This window comes from Sander lucioperca, chromosome 21 (genome assembly GCF_008315115.2).
Source record: "Sander lucioperca isolate FBNREF2018 chromosome 21, SLUC_FBN_1.2, whole genome shotgun sequence".
Classification (NCBI taxonomy): Eukaryota; Metazoa; Chordata; class Actinopteri; order Perciformes; family Percidae; genus Sander; species Sander lucioperca.
Genome location: NC_050193.1, coordinates 13,670,005 through 13,690,850, shown reverse-complemented (window position 1 = coordinate 13,690,850; position 20,846 = coordinate 13,670,005). Strand labels below are relative to the sequence as shown.

The following is a 20,846-nucleotide window of genomic DNA, read 5'->3' as shown; positions in this document are numbered from 1 at the left end:
ACAGTATCCCCAAAGCATTATTGGTTCATCAAAAATCACTTTGGTCGCTAAGTAGCAGTTTCGGTCATTGACACCGAACCATCACCTCTGATCCAAACACAAAAATGTCTCTCTGTCTCTTTAGGAATATCCATCAAATGTTAGAAGTGCTAGCAGCACCAGCTGTGATAATCCCAGTGGTCACAACAGTATTTTGTGTGCTGATGGTTAGTTGGTCCGTATTGGTCACTGTTGAGGTCTTTTATCTTGGCCTGGGCTCTTTGGTTCCGATGGGACTCTCTAAAACTCACGAGGCGTCTGCAGGCGAGGAACTAGCTTCACTGACTCCCTCCTCCAGGATTTCCCTGACTTGTTCAAGACTCTCAGCCTGCCGTATTACCTCCAGTTTCACCTGAAGGGGGACAGAGGGGTCACTGAAACGGCCATTTGTCATTGATATACTGTATATGGAACTGATTTGTTCCAGTTTTCTGCAAGTGCAAGAAAACGTTTTACCAATTTCTTTCACTCTGGATTTTTTTTAACCATCACTGCTCCGATCAAGTTAACTGCTATTACTGTCCATTGTTTCTTACCTGAAGCGACTGGGAGAGCTGGACAAAGTCTCTCTGGACAGTCTGGCTGGTGTCGACCTGGGAGCGCAGACTGATCACTTGGCTACGCAGCTCCAGACACTTTTGATGCAGGGTCGCCTGACGGCCACAGAGAAAACCGTCAATTTAAGTGTCGGATTTGAAAATGTATTACTTTGGCAACTCCTAGTGGTATTATTAACAAAAGTTACACTCAAGCGACTGAAAACAATATTTTTTTGCTCATCGAGGAAGTAAAATATGAGGTGCATGTGCATTTCTTAATTAATTTCCCTTAAATGAGGCCAATAATGGAGTTATTATGTTGCAATCCGCTGAGGAAGGCCACAAGAAAGTGTTTGAAATGGGAAATATGATTAATAATTCTTAATAAAAAAATTTAAATAATCAGGATTAGCATTTCTGAGAATGAGAACAATGCACTACAGACATGATTCATCACCAGTACAAATAAACAGCACTACAGACTTCACAGAAACAGCAGTTAACTGTGCAAGCATCGGCAGTAACAATAAGTTTAGTGCTAAAAGCAGGTTGGATTTACTTTATCAGTACTGAGGGTCTTGTTGGTGCTCTGCATATGAGACAGTGCCACCCGCAGGGCTTCCAGTTCGGTGCGACAGGCCAGCAGTTCAGCCTGCAACTGGTCCTTCTGAGCCTGGATCCTCTCTGTCTCTGTCTTCAGACTGGAGAGCTGCACTGCACACACAAACAAGGCTGATTATAATCAAGGGAAAATTACAGTTTATTACAAGTTGGCTCTCATTTTCTTAGTTTGACCATCTTTTCTATAGACCCTTTGCACGTGACATCACGCTCAACTTGCGCAGATTATGAACGCCATGACGGACGGCGGAAGAGCTATGCTGTAGACGGACGGCAAGTCAAACGTGTTCGTGTTCGCTCATATAATAAAATGGTTATTTCTTGTTGTGCGGTGGGCTTCCGTAGGCTTTGTGTTATGTCTGGTTTGAGTCATTGTGTTCACAAGGGGAACACAATTCTAAGGTTCCTTCGATATTTAATGTATCACAAACTGGCCCATATTAAATCACTCTTAACGTAGCGCTAGCTAACTATTAGCCACGTAATGCTAGCGCGTTAGTCTGCCTACACCGCTTCTATTTAGTTAGGTTAGTGAAGTTTAATTATCTTAAAGTGATAACAACAACAGACCACACCGACTCCATTTGTCTTCGTATTTTAATGGTGCACAATTTCCCTTCAGTTTCACTTTATGTGGCTCTTTTGGGAGTTTGTCTTTGCTGCTGGCTGCAGACTTTGCATGGAGCTCAACAGGAGATTGCTAGCTAACGTTAGCTTCCAAGATAACTTGTGTTATTTATACCCGAAGTCAGCTGTTGAAATACACTAGCCTGCTCAGAGGTTGCCTTTAATACGAAGGGAAATTCAGAGTACAAGTTATTCACATTTACAGTTTGATCGTGATCTGTCGTGTGAGTCAAAGCTAAGTGTTATACAGTAGTTGGCTTGGCTCAGAGGGCAGCTAACGCCATAATCCTCGATATGTTTAAAAGCTTTGAGATCAGCACCAGTGTATGGGGATACTCCGTTTACCACATAGTGGTATAGATCGTGTGGACTGAAGTCGGGCAGACTCAGCGATTTAATGAGGTCCGTGAAAACCATAGACTGTATATAAGAATGGACCAACAGATCCCGTTGCTCTGGGCGGAGACCAGTGAAGGCCAATAGAAGCACTTTTCTGGTGATGGCTAGGGTTACTGCGCAGCCTCCAACTGAGAGAGACGATGTAAATGTGCCATGAGCAACCTGTCTGAAAGTTGTAAGTCTTCTGGTAGCTGTGCCAAGAGAAATCTCAATCATTCCCAATCTTGCAGAGACGGAGAGCGTAGGTATATGTAAGGAGATAACATAGGCACAGGCTAATTATTGCTAACTAAAATGCTAGTTAACATTAGTAATTACACTTAAACAGCTAATGTGAGACGAAACTGCCTGAGAGCTTCTCCTGTACTATACGGTAATTCCTCTACTATGCAACAGTAAGTCGCGTGGTTATGACACAATCGTTAGCCTATTTTTACAAAAACGTCTACTACGGAGCCATAACGTGAGATACAAGGTAATGGAGCCTTTTATACATTGTCGTGTTTCGAATTTAGAAATAAACAACGGACAAATAGTCTTTAAACGCTTCAGATGTAAAGTTATTCGCTGTCAAGTGGCGCCAAAATGAATGGCAGTCAATGGAATGCTAACGGGGGGTGATGGCTTTGTAGCATTAAAATGGCGCCATAGAAGGTTCGCGGTCTGAGGAGAGGCTTACCCCCTTGGTGAAAACGGAGGGAGGAAGAAGGTAAGGGTCAGTATCCAATCCTGCTATCTCCAACTTCTCCAAATACCGCTCTTTGTGAGCACCTACCAGATGCCCTACCTTGACCGATAACGGCACGACAACTTGTTGTTCGATAGAAGAAGCCATAAATAAGAAGATAGTATTATTATTACAGTTCATTTAGTGTTATTTATTTTAAAGTGATTGAAACTAATGAAACTTTCCGCTCGTCTACTACACTGTTTAGCTTGTGCTTCCGGTGATTCTGCCGTCCGTCATGGCGTCGTCACGTGTTTGCAAAGGGTCTATTGGTTATGATAACACTGTACTCACCAAGGTTAAAGGTGAAATGTAACCCTACACCAATCACAAAACCAAATCATTGGCTTACCAGACTAATAATAAAGCAGGAGTTGTTCACTCACCTTCTAAAACCTCTGATGACAGTAGTTGAGAGCAGGCAGGAAGAAAGGGAGAAAGGAAGAATAAAACATGGTTCAGTGCCAAGACAGTCAGTGTTGCAAACCTCCCCTAAGTATGAATAATATAATCCACGGACCATTCTCCTCTGTCCGGGTGTCCAGCTGCTCCCTCAGGTTGACAATCTCAATGCGAAGACGCTCCTCACAGTGCGCCCCCTGTAGGTTAGGGGTCAACAGTCAACACACAGACACACACACACTGACACCACAAGCAGGAGATACACATGCAGTAACTGCCTGCTGCTGCAAGGCTGTGGAGCAATAAGGCTGAACCATTACCATTTGCACAAACACTACCTGTTCCCCTGTACTGCAAGACTTTTCAAATTATGGAATATATATATTATGGAAGATTTTAAACTACCAACAACCAACTACTTCCAGAACCAGCCAGGGCAAAGTCCAAAGCCAAGTCCTCCAAAGTTGACAAAAAACACATTCTTATGGTAAATTAAGTAAATATGTGAGCCGTTTTAACTATTTAAGGTCATCCCAACAACTATCCGAAATGAAGAAAAGCAGAAACTAATTAAAGGGAAGTCACATGAACAAACAGGTTTCTGTTCCCTTTGCAATGCTATGCAAAACTATACATGTCATTCTCATTAACTCACTGGATGTGAATAATGTCAAATACATTATTTTTAAGTTAGTTTTCCTTGCTGCAGCACTCAGTAAATGAAAAACCTTGAACAGTAATCGTACCTGCAGTGTTGCTGGAAATGATGAGCTGGACTCTGGTCCCTCATCATCAACCTCCTCTCCTTTCAGTCTGGACAGCTCACTGCACACCTTCCTCTGGGAAAAGGATAACTCTGCCTGGACACACAAATGCAGATTTTAACACATACGCCTAGTGAATAACGTGTTCATATGCAATGCACTAGGGTTACACATTAATGGCAAAAATACCATTTATGAGCCACCCCTTCTTTTCTGTTCTTGGCATCTTTCCATTTTAAATCAAGACAATTAAAGCAAAACTAATCATAAAAGAAATTTGAAAGTTCAATTCTCTTTATTGCAGAATTAAGGTTAAAAAGATCAACAACACTCTTAAGTCTGTACGGTAAATATGTAGCTGGAGCCAGCAGCTGGTTAGCTTAGCTTAACATAAACACCGGAAAAGGGGTGAAACAGCTAGCCTGGCTGCCTCCAAAGGCAAGTATTTCTAAAGCTCACTAATTGTATATCTTTTTTTGTAATCTGTCCTAACCCTAACAGAAATGTAAAATCAAAACCTCTAAAACCATAACTTATTGTTTGTAAACTTCCTTTTTTTATGGCTGGTAGGTCGATTTTGTTACCTTTGGACAGAGCCAGGCTAGCAGTTTCCCCCTTTTTCCACTCTTTATGCTAAACCAAGCTAACTAGCTGTACAGACATGTACGTGGTATTGATTTCAAATCTGGTCAGGAAAGCAAATAAGTGTATTTCCCAAAATGTTGAATTCTTCCATTAAGGGAAATGACCATCTTTGACACAGTCACACACACTCTGTAGGATCGACATCATATCACTCACCAGCCGACTCTGGACGGCATTCTGTGATTGGCTAAAAGATTTCTTCAAATCCTGCAGGAGGGCCTCTGAAGTGTGGACCTGACACTGGAGCATTGATACCTGAAAACACACACACACAAACGAAAATGTGTTTAAGACTGCACACATCATATCCACTATGTGTGACTGGCTCACTCTCTATACACTCACTGCTGTATCGCCACACTCTGAGCAGTGCTGCTCACCTGTTTGTGTGTGTGGTTGGTCTGTGTGTCCAGTTCTCTCTCCAGCTCCTCCTTCTCAGCCTGCAGCCGACTCACCTCCCCTCGCAGCTCTGACACCTGCCCAACACACCACACATTCGTTACACCGCAAAGTAATTTGTCTACGGGGAAGCTTTGGGTCATATTCAAAACTTGCCGCAATTAATTAAAATTGCACAGATTGTAAGGATAATTTTTCTATTGCTATACAATGGCCTGAATGTTCTTCTTTTCTGAAAGTGAAAAAACCTGACCTTTGATATGGTTTTAAATTGGTACCTGAGAATTGAGTGCATCCCAGTCGCCGTGTGTGACCAGCCGGTGTCCGGCCGGTGGTAGGTAGATGGCTTCAGGCACTAAAGTTCCTGTGGACACCAGAGAGTCAGTGTCTTCCTGAGCGTGGAGTTTTCTGGGTAGAGAGGGCGTGTCTAAGGAGAAGGAGGACAACGAGGCCGAGTCGCAGTGCCGCAGTGAAAAATACGCTTCCGTTGTAGGCGGCGTCCCTTCTCCCTCCGCCATCGACGCCTCGAGCTCCGCTAATTGGTTGTGCCTCCTGTCCGTTGACCCCATGGCTTCGGCCTCGGCCAGACTGTTGGCGATCGATGTTTGGGGTTCATTGCTGGCGACTTCTGCATCCATCCTGCCTTTCCTTCCACTGATCTAACAGGTAGAGAAAAACAAATGCTGGGATTAAGTCCAGAACATTTGGAAACAATTTTTGGGGGGGGAGGGGGGGAACACAAAATTAAACACAGACCATGTTGTGCCCACTGCCTCTTCTCCACTCCACAGGCTGAGACTGAAGGACAGATATCCTGGCCTCATACTGCGCTGCTGTCTCTGTAAACACAACAGAATCATAAAATAATTATTTAAGCCTCCAGTCTGATGAACGATATCTCGTTTGCCTCAATAGTTCCCAAATACAGCTCAAAATACTTTAAAAGGGTGTAGCTGCACTTGAGTTTACATTCAATTTTATTGGCAAGACTTTAAAGTTGAACTTTTATTGTTTTAAAAAGCAGCATAACTTACCATAGATGTACAGTAACTGTTTACCTGTCCCTGACCTTTTAGGTTATTGAATACCTTGGATACATGCCAACATTTTAGTCGGCTCATTCTGAGCTTTGTATTAAATGATTGATCAATACTATTGATTGAAAGTCAACAGGGTAATTAATATTTTTTTAGTCATTTGGACTCAATTAAAAACACAATCAGAAAGCAAAAATTAAAACCAAAAAACATTGAGCGGTTTAGTTCCCTTAAAAAATAGTACCAGTATTTTTAAAAACAATATAACAGGTTTTTATCATGAATCATGAAAACATATCCAATGGTGATCCAAATTATTTAGGCTCCGATTTATTTCTCCTTACAAAAGTAGCACACAAAAAATACTTTATTAGACCATGTGCAAACAAGGCCTGTCCCAAACACACCCTGCTTATTACACACATGTACACATGAACGCCCAGCCAAACACACACTGACCTCTGAGAGCCTCCTGCAGGGACTGGATCTCTTGATCACATTGTTTTTGTAGCTCTGTTAGTTCCTCCTGTTTGTTCAGCTCACAGATCGTCGCCACACCCTGCCAGTGTTCGGCCTGAGCTCGGCACTCGGCTAGCTGGGCCTGCAGGCTCGCCACTGAAAATGATTAACAGGTTGCTGCGTTTTGCCTTCATTACATTGTTTTGAGAGTGTTTGCATCAGTAGGGACGGAATCACGCAAATATGGGAAACACAACCAAAAGGAATCTGCATTACTAGCAATCAGACAAAACCTGTAAATACCTTACTATTAGATTAGAAGAGAGCTTTGCAGGACGCAACTTGAAATTCTTTGCATACTTTAGTTTTGTAAAGCTATGAAGCATGTTATGTCATCCTTCTTAGGCGTGTACATAGTAGATTGACAGAGTTGTCTGAAAGATGCATACACATCCTTTAAATATATAGATCATCCAGTCATGTAATAGTGTGTGTGAGTATGTGTATTTTGAATGACCATGAATGACCCCACCTGACAACATCCTTTATTGTTTGAGTGTAACATCTACCAACATATGACCAATTGATTACATTGTTTAGTACACTGGGAGATCAATAAGGAGAATGAGCCATGATTCAAATGAGTAAATTGCTAAATAAACTAAAGGCAAAGTCGCTATACGTGCAGTTTAGTGTCCCAAATTCCTCATACAATGTCCTTAATTATGAACCTGCTAAACCACCTGTGCTACCCTACCCCTAACCTTAACCTGTCTCAAATAAGACCCTCATCATTTGGGACACTCAGTTTTTGGAAAATAATTTGTGACACTAAACTGCACGTAAGCCGGCAAAGTCCCATGGACTCTACTGCTGTAAGTGTAAAAATAGTAATTATAATTACAAATATTTATATACTTTGTCTTTTCTTCTGATCTTACTAAACCCCAATATGTAGAAAAAAAGTGTAAGACAAAACACTTAAAAAACCATAAAGCATTGTCATGGCACCCAATAAGAAGTCAATATTTATCTTTCTTTGACTATTGTTGCTGAAGCAGAGCTGAGGGTCGAGACATCTTATGTTGGAAAACTTTACAGCAACACTTGTTGCTTTGGTAAACATGTAGCAAGGCAAGGGACCTAAAGTTGCTAACGTCAACATTACACTGCTACTACCGCAACAGGATTGTCTCGAAAAGCAGGACCCAGTTTGGATACAAGTAAATTAAGCTACAATGTTGACGTTAGCTAGCTGCTAGCAGCGCCCGTTCATTTCTATGGTTAGCAGCGATGCTAATAGGCCGGGTATCGATTAACTGACCAGAGCTGCTTCACAATCAACAGGTTTCACTGGCAGTGAAGACAGGCAACGCGTTAACGTCAATGTTTACTTAAATTCAAACTGTAAAGAGGTCAGTATCACCTCACAACCAATCTCGTTAGAAGTAAAGCAGATTAAAGTTTAATGTTGCTGTTTGTATTAACGTTACCTGTGTCTTCAGTCTTGGAGCTCATCTTTTCGTCAGACAGAGTTCACCTGACGTCTATCAAAATTCCGACAAACCTGTCGGAGTCATTTTGCACTTAAGCACCCGAGCTTTGCTGTGAAAATTATCGACGCAGTGTCAACTTCAGGAAACAACTTTCCCCGGTCTAAGCCTACGGAAATCACGTCAACATCCTTCCTGTTCAAATGCCTTTCCCTGTTTGCGTTTGACTTTTAGTTTAACTTTTTTTTTTAATGTTGAATAAATACCAAGAAAATTGGCCACACGTTTGCTTTTTGTAACTTCCACACCCTGGATATTAAAGTGCTCATATTATGCTCATTTTCAGATTCATAATTGTATTTAGAGGTTATATCAGAATAGGTTTACATGGTTTAATTTTCAAATAACACCATATTTTTGTTGTACTGCACACATTGCTGCAGCTCCTCTTTTCACCCTGTGTGTTGAGCTCTCTGTTTTAGCTACAGAGTGAGACATCGCACTTCTATTCCATCTTTGTTGGGAGTCGCACATGCAGTACCTAGAGACCGGGTTGGCTACTACCTCTCTTAATACATCAATGGCATGGCTACTACCCAGTTAGAAGCAGAGTATGAGGGCGTGCCACGCTAGCAGCTAGGCGAGCATTATAAGGTGTTACAAAGTGACGCACGTTCGTCACGGAATTAAAGGCTGGACTACTAGAGCTGTTTGGAGCATGGATGTATTAAGAGAACGTTTGGAGCAGTTTGTGAACAGTGTTTTCCCCCTAAATAAGGATACCATCTAGTGGAGGAATACTTATATTGGGGGAGATCAGACCTTTCAAAATAGAGAGGGAATGTATTGATAAAAGAAAATACGGCAAACCACATCTTTCTTTTTTTAGAGTTATCTGCATTTTATTTATTTCCTCTTTTGAGTTTTCTCTAAAAGTGAAAAGGTCAGTGTGAAGGCAGGGTACTCTGTCCTTTAACATCTTGAGATTTTGCAGGTGAGCAGGTCAGTCCGTCATGGATTATCTTGTAAGGGGTTATGCTTGATACAATTTTTAACAGGCTAGAATCGTCTCTTCACAGCTTCCTTTTTGGAGAAGCTCTGTGCAGGAAGAGGAGCCTGTTGCGTGTTATCAGCTTTGGCCTATAGGTCAATTTTCATACCGCAAACTGATCATGATGTGAAGTCCTCTGTTGTACTTCACAGAGAAAATGTTATGTAATCATATAGTGCATGATATATAGTAATGCCAAAAGATTAATATCATGCGTTCAACAACTTAAACTAAAATTAGAGTTAACTTTAGAGGGACTTGATAATGTTAATCATCCCTCTTCTGAGCAACACTATTAAGTGATTAATAAACTTAATCTGTTTTACATGACAAGTCAAATAATTCATAAAGGTGCTGAAAAACAAGCTCAATATTAACCTTGAAACTGGATTTTATTGGCAGCAGTCTTTTTGCACCTGCTTCCTTTGCTTGACAAAGGCTTGACGACACACGGTTTATAGTTTCCTGCATTTGCTTTTCAATGAAAGCACTACACAAGATCTGAAATAACTGTTATGAAATAGTTATTAAACTGTGGTTACTGCAGAATCCTCACATCTGCACGCTGTAGGTCTATTCATAGAATTGATCCGATTTGACTATCTAGCCCCGACTCTTACATTCCTCACTTCGATTTTCATTGCTTCATCTAGAAATCTGATATCTAGGGCGGGATGCTTCCTGCCTCTGCTTATCCATGTGCAGTGCAGTCAGTGTGTGGCAAGAAAAAAAACTGAAGCAGAGAATACAAGTGGAGAAGAAAAATGGGCATACATGTGTGTATGAACCCTTTACATGTTATGTGTACTGTATATCTTGACCTCCAACTGATGGAAATCAAGATATAAAGTATATTCTAAAATGTGGCACTCTTCCTTTCATCAAGACACCAGTCCACCAGAAGCAGACATTTGCTTTAGAGACTCTATTCAAGATCTTCAGGCCTGTGCCTGAGAAATGTTAATCCAACCCAAGAGTCAAGGAATTTAGAAGTACAAAGAAATGACCAAATGCACAAAATTTGTTCAATTTCTTGTTCCAAAAATCTCAACCTCTGAACTCAAACTTAAGAAAGAGCCTCATCACCGCCTATATTGAACAGTTTTTTTTTTTATTGAAGTCATTTGTAATTAAAACATGGTCACAATGTAGAACAGGAAAATACATAAATTTGATTTTGTCACTAGTAAAATGATAAAATGTCTGATTGCTGGATATTCAATAACAGTTGTGCAGCTTATTGAATATGCTACATATTAGCTAACATAGACATTCATGATGTGAAGTGGATTAATACCAAAAGAGTAACTTCATGACACCAAGCGGCCAAAATCCTGTATAAAATGCTGGTGAAAGTTCTTATACAAAGCAACTCATGTTATACCAGTGCTATATGCCATTTAACCAAAATACAATTTCTCTGATAAAGGAATATTATAAATAGTTTGCAAATATCTTAAAGTGGTAGAAGCCTGAATTCCTTTGACTGGAGCACAGGCACAAAATACATGTATATAAATGCTCACAACAAATATGTGATCAGTAACAAAGGCTCATTTGTAAACACCAATCATCTGCAGGTAGTGTGGTTTTACTAAGTAAACGGGCTTTATAGTATCCAAAAGCACCAGATCTTGGATGGGTTTCTACGTGTGTACCATGTGCTTATAATTGACATCCGCACACGTCAACAACATTAAGTGGTAAGAGTAACATGACGGCTGGCGTGAAACCTTGGCAAAGCTTTTATTTCATTCGGTCCAGTGTCGTCAGTGCGGGGATGCTGAATCATTGTGTATACATCTGTCTGTCTTTACAAGTCCATGTCCTGATCGCTGACACTCTGGCGAAGGTATTCTTCATACAGTTTTTTCTAGGAGGGAAAGAAAAGACAGTTCAACACTCCTATACTGCCTTTCTATTGCCAGTATCATTTCAGAGTTACACACACACACACACACGCACACTACCTTTTTGGTCTTGACCACCTCCTGAACGTACTCCAGCTTCTCCTGCAGTTGCCTTTTCTGTTTGCCTGACAGAGTTGGTTGAGTCCTGCAAAGGATTAAAAGGGCATTTGATGACGTGTTATTAACATACAAGCTGAAAAAATGTGAAAGTTTCTTTTTATCCTTTGTCAAGGGCAGTGCTGTAAATCCTGCGAGAGTCCAAATCGCATGCCGCTTCTTAACATAGATTATCTTCTTGATTCCACAGACAAAAAGTGTCACCGCTGGAGTAAAATACTATAGGCAAAAATAACATAGTGCATGTACAAAACTGTACTAGAGGGCTGCAACTAACAATTATTTTCATTATCAATAAAAATAATTATTTTTGCGATTAATCAAAAATGGAGAACATATTGAATTTATTATAACATAAGACAAAGAAAAGGCGCAAATCCTTACAATCGACAAGCTGGAACTAGAGAATATTTGGCATTTGTTGCTTGAGAAATGACATTTTTCTTTTTACATAAAATAAAAAAATATTACAATAAATGAAAATGGTGACTTTACAGTAACAGCATAGCAGCAGATTCAGCATCATCAGACTGAATACCGTGATGGATCGGGGATATTATTCTCCTACCTGAAGGAGAAGCGTGCGATGATGAGTAGGAGGAAGGAGAGAAGGACCATTCCGCCACAGCCGTAAAGCTGCTGCTCCATAGAGAGGGACTCAAACATTGTCACTGCGGGAGTCTGTAGATTACAAGAGCAGCTAAAATCAGACTTGACAGCTTTACATGTGGACAACGACTATAACACAACACAACAGCACAATGGTGCACTCGCTTGAACGCTCACCAGGTAGAGTGAGAGTGTCTCTGTGCCCTCGCGGCCCAGAGCCACCTCCAGCAGCTCCTTGGACAAAACGCCCAGCACCAGTAGCGCCATGAGAGCCAGAGGGACGCTGAAGCCCAGCAGAGTCAGCAAGCAGCTCTTACAGCGCGCCCGTCGGTTCCTAACACTGGTCTCCCTGTGAGAGCAGAGGGTCAGGGTTATACTCCGAGGGCATAACGGACATTTCTTCCCCCCCCACACACACAATTTCCAGTTTACAAACTTCTGGTATGTAAGTTAGGACCGTGGTAACCCAGGTCTCATTCAGGTCAGCGTTCAACATAACCTCATAACCTGTCTCAGGCAGAGCAGTAGTTTAACTCTGTCTTCATAGAAGACGGGAGACAGAACAGCTGTATGGTAAGTGCTGCCTCAAGCGCTGCCATCCTGTAAAGGTAACACCTCCAGCATGAGTTTAAATACACCTTCAGGAAGACAAGATGGGATGGCACCCACACTGTACTGTGTAATCCTAATTTGTCCTCAATTGAGATTTCAAAAAATTCTTTTGTGTAAGTTATCAATGTCTCCCGAACATTCACTTACATGAATATAATTTGTGCTGCTCCTGAGTTTTTCCTTAACACCACTCATCTGGAACATTTGCACAGGACTAGGCTTACAGTCGGGATAAATAGGAGTCAATGAAACTGTAAAAATGCAAAGAAAGTAACCTGACCTAGCTCCTGCATACACTGCTCTAGAATCTAGTTAAATACTGCGTACTTCATTTTTTTACTACTGCATCAATACAGTAAAGCATGCCATTGTGAAAGGAATGAAACTGTATTATGTTCTGTAGCACAAAGGGTGTCTGTGAGTTACCTGTCGTTACTCAGCGTATCAGTGATGGCCTCGCTGATGAGCTCACAGTCCTTCTCCAGGGAGTTGAGTGTATTCTGGACTGTTTGGTTAATGGTTTTCTCGATGGCGCGACACACCTCCTCAATCTGGTTTACACAGCGACTTGGCTGAGACCAAGAACAACAAATTACAATGTGCACCCGTCAGAAACTTTATATACTATATATTTTTTAATTACGATATTTATAATAATTGGAATGGAGGGAGTAGAGACATGAGCCTAGAAAGTGTACAATCGCCTAGAGCTAAAGGAAAGGGCAACCCTTACCTTATTTGGATTAGGAATGTAGATGGTGGGCATGTCAAAACCGCATTTGTTGAGTCCCGGTCGCTTGCAGAGCTCCTGGACAATCTGCATCATTACTCTCTGAGACAGCCAGTCACAAAAAGACAAAAGTCAGGAGGGACAGAGTACTCCTTTTGAGTATATATAGACAATGTCTAGTAATTCTGTTAAAAAAAGGTCGTATATTTTATGAAAGTGAATGTCCAATTACTTGTGTGTTCTGTACTCGTACATACTTTAAAACCTGCACTGGTAAAGACACTTACCAGCAGCTCTAAACTACCCACAAAAAAATGTGGAAAACGCTGGGAAAGAACACATGAAGAGGACTTGTTCTATTTTAGGTTTTCGTTCCTACTGGAGAGGCCTCAGTCTGACAACATCAGTGTATGTTTTTAAAGTTGTTATACATGTGGAAAGTCCTTTTTCAACTTCTACAAAGCAGTTCACATTAGGAGAGTGGGCTATGTATTTTTCTGTCAGTCTCACAGTCCAAGCTTTTAAAATCGAGCGGTTGCTGTTCATACCTGTCTGTCCGACTCCCCCCCGGCCTCGTCAGCCTTGCTCAGGTAAAAACGCAGTCGATCCCCGTGTCTCTCATTCAGGTTCTCCACAATGTTCAGGGTGCGCTTGCACAGAGCCTGACCCATTGGGTCAAAGAAGACCAGAATCAGGTCACAGAGATCACCTGAGAGTGACAGTGGGAAGGATCATTATTTTCCACAACAGATTGAACCCCCTGTTACAAATCGTCTACAGTAAGAATAATACTGTTATGTATACTTACTTAATTATAATTATTCTTACTTATTATAAGCTTCTCTTCTTTAGAATGTTGTTAAGGTCTTCAATTGTTTTATTTGCTTCTCATTTGGACAGACTTTTGTATCATGTCACAGTTTCATCATAACTCAAAGTTCAATGTTCAAAAATCAAAGTTAGCTCACAAAAGGAAGTGGTAAGAGAATCTGTTGGGAAACCTGGAAAAAGCTCACTAATAACCATGGCCTGGGGCTTTTTGAGGCCAATATTTTACATCGACTGGAGGAATCACAGAATCAACAAATGTTGCTCCCCTTATCTCGTATTATTTGTACAATACCATTTCAAATAACGCTGTGTCACAACACCAGCTTCAATAAAAGCTTTCATGGGACCCGTGATAACTAGAGCTCAACAACAGACAAGGTAAGTTTGTGGCAACTCACCCAGCCACATGATAACCTCGTCCACGTCAAAGGGATACTTCATGTCACCATCCACCAAACCTGGCGAATCCACAAACGTCACCAGGCTGAACCGCTTCTGTCTTGACGTGCAGATCTCTGTGCTCAAGTACTCGGAAACACCTAGAAATCAATTCAAGAACATCGGAAAATGTTGGTGAAAAACGGGTAGGACAGCAGATGTTAATACTTTAACCAATAATGCTTGATACTCATCCCTTAACAGTAAAATAAGACATCATTAGGGGTGTAAGAAAAAAAAATGTATACACTTGAGTATCACAATATTTTATTTTTGCAATAATGTATCGATTATCAAAAAGGCAATATCGATTTAAAAATTTTTTACGTTCAAAAATATTCATGTAAGACAGTGGTTCACGTTTATGTTGTAACCCCCTACCGCTAGATGGCTATGCTAAGACGCACCACTAGTGTCCTTGCCTAGCAGTGCCTGACTTTTTGCTAGAAGCTAACAATGTAGCTATGGCTGAACTTTGGCCTACTTTAGCGTATAAAAATGTTCTCACTAAGAACCTGTGAACCACAATCCCAAACTGGCAGTTTGATTTTCTGTGTACTGAATTGTTTACCTAAAGTAAACTTCTTTGACTTGTATGAACATCATGTATTTTTTTAAATATTAGTTTTCTAAAATTATACTTTAAAAAATCCCAATATATCGCCTTACGCACAGTATCGAATTATATTGCAATACATTGAATCGTGACCATGTATCTTGATAGGTATCTTGCCAGTACACAGCCCTAGACATCATGCAGAAGCCACATAGCTGTTGCACTTGAATTAAGTTCTTACATTTGGCTTAAACACAATTGCAGCACAATAACCTGAATGCTTGTCTGAGTAACACCTCATAAACATCCGTTTATCTTCCACAAGACTAGCGATTGTGGGGCTCATGGCTGTATCAGTGTTTTCAAAGGACCAGAGGTGCGAGGGTGCTGACACACTGATTTTGTTGCTACATCCAAGTCATTGTCAAATGGACAAACAACAAAACAGCAAATCTCTCCATCAAAATGCTGGGAATTTGGGAACGGATCAGTGTGGAGGCAGTCTGAGGGGAGACAAAGTGCATCATTGTGGAGAGTCTTTAGAATAGAACAGGGATGGACTGTGATTTGAGCTGAAATCTCACCTTTGAACTCTTGCAGAGGCTTGAAGTGTGGATATAGATGAAGGGTGGCATTTCCCTAAAGTAAAACAGAACCAGATCAGTTCACATACTTTGTGAACCAGATATCAGGAGCTCCAGAAGAACTGAAAACACTAGAGAGGAACTAATTCAAGTCAATGTAATGAGTCATTATCATGAGGAAGGACTTAAAGTGCTCGTATTATGCTCATTTTCAGGTTCATAATTGTATTTAGAGGTTATATCAGAATAGGTTTACATGGTTTAATTTTCAAAAAACACCATATATTTGTTGTACTGCATGTTGCTGCAGCTCCTCTTTTCACCCTGTATGTTGAGCTCTCTGTTTTAGCTACAGAGTGAGACCTCTCACTTCTATTGCATCTTTGTTGGGAGTCGCACATGTGCAGTAGCTAGGTAAGGACTACTAGCCAGTCAGAAGCAGAGTATGAGGGTGTGCCACGCTAGCAGCTAGGCGAGCATTATAACGTGTGTTACAAAGTGTTGCACGTTTGTCTCTGAAGCAAAGGCTGGACTACAATAGAGCTGTTTGGAGCAGTTTGTGAACAGTGTTTTCTGTTGGAGATGGTAAGTCCCTTTGGGGTAGACTTTGGGCTTTTTTTACTTTGTAAACCTACAATGTGCACAAAAAAAGATCTATAACACAATAAAGGAAAGGGAAAAAGCCAAAAAGCATAATATGAGCACTTTAAAGGGGTGATAGAATGCAAAACCGATTTTACCTTGTCATAGTTGAATAACGACAGTTTGGGAGGGTAAATAAGACATACACAAAACCTCAAAGTCCCATTGATACCGGTTTCCTCTGCAAATCTCACAATTTGAAACTGCCTCTGAAAACGGGCATATCATAACGAAGCTCATAGTTGACGTCAACTACGTGGCTGTACCTCATTTGGCTCTGGTCTCTATCTTTGTCACGCCCCAACATTTACATAGGCTACACCTTCTGAATAGGTTGCGCAGATCTCAGAAATTGTATACATTGTTCATCTGCTATTTTATCACTAAATTCACTTCTGAGACTTTTTTTATGTGAGAAATCAACTATGTAGAGGTCAAATATGGACCGGTGCTGCCTGGGTTGCTGCCTCGCCGCCTGGCCTGTCCTCCCTCACAGAACCCGGACCGCTGTGAGCTAGATGGAGCTCCGTCACGGCCAACAGCCCGCAGTGCTCCATACCCGCACAAAGTCACCGTTACTGGACTACCAAACGCTGCTGCCCTGACAGAGCTCCAGGGCCTGCAGCTCCCCTTCCTGCTAAATGGCCGGTGTGTGTGTGAGTGAGAGCGCGGTCAGCGAGCTTGTTACGCCCGCAATCTCTTACCACAGGTTCCAGTTAATCTTATAATGGATATGTGTGTTGAGTTATCTAAACAAACGATCAGGGAAATAAACGCCTCTTGTCCGCGAGTGAGCTGGATGGAGCTTATCAATGAGAGCTAGCTTGCCTCCTCCTAACGAGACCTCTGAAATTCACAAAAATGCATTAAATTGAAATCAGACAAAAATGTTAGCTAAGCTTTGTAAGACCTTAGGGTAGCTGTGATATACATGCCGTGACGAAATTCAAAGTGTAAATATACTATAGTTATGCCGAAAGCGTAGCAGCGATCTTTTCCCATAGGACACATAGCCTAGCTAGCAGCTCCTCCTAACGAGACCCCTCAAATTCACAAAAATGCCTTAAATTGAAATCTGACAAAAGTGTTAGCTTTGTAAGACCATAGCTAGCTGTGATATACATGCCGTGACGAACTTCAAACTGTAAATATACGATAGTTATGCCGGCAGCTGGCAGCCGGCCAGCTCCGCGGAGCCCCAGTAGTCCAGTAATCCAGAAACTGGTCTTTCACTGGGTATGGAGCCCAGCAGGCTGCCGCTTTCTCGTCAGACTGTGTGGAGCTCCTGAAGTCCGACACGTCTTACCAAATTTGCAATTAGCCATACATTTTCATAAAACGGCCCATATTTGAGCTTTATATTAGTTGATTTCTCGCATAAAAAGTCTCAGAAGTGAATTTAGTAACGAAATAGCAGACAAACAATGTATAACCCTGCAGTGTCTGAAATATGAGACCTGCTGTCTCGTCTCCAATGTATGTGTATGTGGTTCGCTCAACCAATCAGTGCGCAGCTCATCTAAATATTCATGAGCATACCATATTTGGAAGAAAAGCTCTTGTTCCAAATAGGGCGATATTCACAGGGTAGTTAAGGGCCCATAGAATAGCAATCGGGCAATTTTCAGCCCAACCAATGTTACATACCCTATTAGGAGACCTTAAGGAACAGTGTGAAATACCATCTATAGTCATTCTATTACCCCTTTAAACATCAATAAAACGGTCACTGTTGTGACATGAGGAATACAATTTGAAATTCATATTTTGTTACTTCTTCCTGGACCAAACAAAAAACGTATCTTACAATAATGGCACCTTATCTTTGTTTTTTTACTGTTGCACTTACTGTAAGAGATTCTCTCTTCCGCCCACTTGTAACAAAGTTAAAGCCTTGGGTCTCAATAGCCACTCCAGTACGCTGAATGTGCTCTTCAACATACCTGACAAAAAAAAAAAAAAGTATAACAAAGAGGAATGGGTCACAAACAATTAAGTGATGCTTCAGTAAGAAACTGTTGGAGGAGACTGTTGTTTCCAAGTCAGTTTTGTCCACTGTCTAAACTAAATCAATTAAAACTACATGATTCAGCAAAATCAATAGACTGGTGTATGCTCTGTATTTGCTGAGACAAAGATCACAGTAAACTCTTAGCTGCACTCATGCATTATAGATTGCATTTATCAGTTAAACGTTCTAATAAATTGCATACAAAGCTGTGCCATGTACCAGAATGCAACGGACACAAATTAAGATGGAAAGTCTTAGACAAGATTAGATGTTCTAGGTAGACCCGTTATATCTTTTCAATATGCAATTTTCTGTTGTGTGCACTTTTATATTTCCTCGTTTCATTGTGTTTTATATAAGACATCACTTTGTCTGCTAAGCATTAAGTAGTTTGATCTTGGGTGGACAGACTTGTTCTCTGTGAAGAATATTAGGACATACTTTTGTAAAACATATTTACCAGTTGATGAAGGAGCTTTTTCCAGCAGAGTGGTTGCCCATCAGCATCACAGTAATCTTTTTTCTGGGCGGCAGCAACTTCACACTGACAGATTCGGCGACAGAGATCAACCCTGGACAAAACATGATGCAACGTTTTTGTAAAAAAAAAAAAAAAAAAAAAAAAAAATTCAAGGATATTTCTATCAAGTTAAACTGGAGCCATCATGGCGCTGTGGTTGCACCTGCAGGACTCTGAGGTCAGACAGCCAAGAACAAGACTACTACTTGAGCGAGTAGGAGCTGGAGAAAAGACACACTCAGTAGGAGCAATTATTTTTCCAAATTTAATAAAAGCACATATTTCATCTAAAAAAAATGTCATTTTAACGTTACTACATTCATTTTTGGGGACCCAACTTTCCTGGCGACGCCCCTGGCTGGACTGTCCCTTTTAAACTGACACCAACTATATACCAAAACTCAATGTACTATGAGCTAGCATACATTGCAAAAACGTTGTGACTGTGTAGCTGACTCATGAACAATTAATTGGCAGCTGACCAGGACTAATACAACTAGTATTACCGCTAGCTGCGCAACGTAAGCCGAATCACAAAATCCCAATAGCTAGCTAGCTAGCGCCCTGTATCAGGAATAATGTCTCGCTTACTCAGTTAGCTAGCTAACGCCCGGTCAGCAAACAGCTTGCTAGCTTAACTTTATTATCAAATAGATGAATGTTGGAGCGATTTCCAGTGAAGGTTTGAGTCCAGCAAACCACGTCAGCCAACTCACCGCTATTGGGATCCGTGTACAATTGATGACAATCCCGCAAGATGCGCTCATCGCAGGACACACCGCCGGTTATCGCGTCTGCGTTTGCAGCACTTCGGCTCTTGATTTTCCCAGACATTGTTAGACTATGGTGATGATGATACTCAACGACTCTCTGAACTAGCTACCTATTAACAAAGCCGGCCGGTTTGCCTTGTTTGAATCGCCCCGGTCCGCTGAAACACGGGGTTGGTTGAGACGTACGGCCACGTTGTCAGCTAGAGAGCGGCTTTTGTCGCCCAGGATTTTGGGTAATGTAGTTTATTTAATTAATGAAGCGTCATACATGTAGTCATGTACTTAACCTGCCCTACAACAGCCACAAGTAGGGAAAAACTATAGTAATGAGTACATTTTTTACAATTTTTGTGATAAAATTCGGAAATTTACCACAATTCTTTTAACATGAGATAAAAAAAAGTCATTTATTTGTATTAACATTGGCGATTTGTTATGCTAGAAGTGAGAAAACAGTAACACATGTTGATGCACTGTGGGCTCAATTTATGACAACTCAAAAATCGGTCTGGATCGTTTGTGGGGAACAGTCAAAGTAGCAATTTTGTGTCAGTTGAGCAAAGACTGTGGGTGGCGTTAGGTTTAATTAGGCTACTTTTACAGTTTTTTTTAAGAGAAACAGAGTGATGTACTTCAACTCTTGCAAGCTTAATGCATGTGATTTGTCATTTTCATGCATGGGAAGGCAGATTTGCTGGTTGGAAGATGAAGAATAATATCCTCAAATACAAAAGGGAACGGCAGCAGAAATGCCAGGCCCCTAATAAGTTCTGACACCATGCAAATACATTGTATAATGTAATTGTCTCAACTTGAAAATACTATTTTGCACCTTTTTGTCTGTCTTACTGAGTTGTCCTTACATATAGCATATTTAACTGCAATAATAAGGTATAGCTTGCTGCTGTCTGAGTGAGGAGAGTATCTCTGCGGTTCAAGGCTACTCAGGAAAAGATTACACTCAATTTAATAAATGATTGAGAGTGAACGCCTAGAAGTAGCCTATAGAGTGTTTGGGCCTGCATCCAGCAGGTGAAAAGAGCCGTTGCACACAGCACAGACAGCGCACAACAGTATAAGACAAACAAAAATGGACAATGAACAAATAATAATGACAATTATTTTTCCATAGTTTTTATTTGCCCATGAAGTTTTCCTATTCACAATGGGAAAGAAAACACATCAGACATGATGTAGATCGCTTTAGATAAAAAAACAAAACAAATAATGCATTTTATGGGTGTCGTAGCACTTCATAGTGCCTCAGTTCTCAAGATTTGCATACACATTTGATTAGATTAGTGCTCCTGA

General features: G+C 40.9%; 2 protein-coding genes across 2 annotated transcripts; both read right to left on the bottom strand.

Annotated features, from left to right (window-relative positions):
• rabep2 (rabaptin, RAB GTPase binding effector protein 2) lies at positions 1–8,434 on the bottom strand. Its single transcript, XM_031320930.2, has 12 exons — positions 8,152–8,434; positions 6,659–6,814; positions 5,919–6,001; positions 5,441–5,821; positions 5,144–5,239; positions 4,920–5,018; positions 4,101–4,214; positions 3,473–3,551; positions 3,339–3,350; positions 1,138–1,292; positions 576–692; positions 1–391 (listed from the first exon to the last, which is right to left on the bottom strand). Exons 1-12 carry the CDS (start codon positions 8,174–8,176, stop codon positions 287–289), a joined length of 1,422 nt encoding a protein of 473 aa, XP_031176790.1. The 5' UTR covers positions 8,177–8,434; the 3' UTR covers positions 1–286.
• Positions 8,435–10,533: 2,099 nt separating this feature from the next.
• Positions 10,534–19,754, bottom strand: si:ch211-11k18.4. The gene is made up of 12 exons (XM_031320941.2): positions 19,479–19,754; positions 18,703–18,814; positions 18,081–18,174; positions 15,590–15,644; positions 14,410–14,550; positions 13,729–13,889; positions 13,184–13,282; positions 12,877–13,022; positions 12,016–12,187; positions 11,798–11,910; positions 11,173–11,257; positions 10,534–11,075 (listed from the first exon to the last, which is right to left on the bottom strand). The coding sequence occupies exons 1-12, from the start codon at positions 19,594–19,596 to the stop codon at positions 11,016–11,018; spliced, it is 1,356 nt and encodes a 451-aa protein (XP_031176801.1). The 5' UTR covers positions 19,597–19,754; the 3' UTR covers positions 10,534–11,015.
• Positions 19,755–20,846: the final 1,092 nt, after the last annotated feature.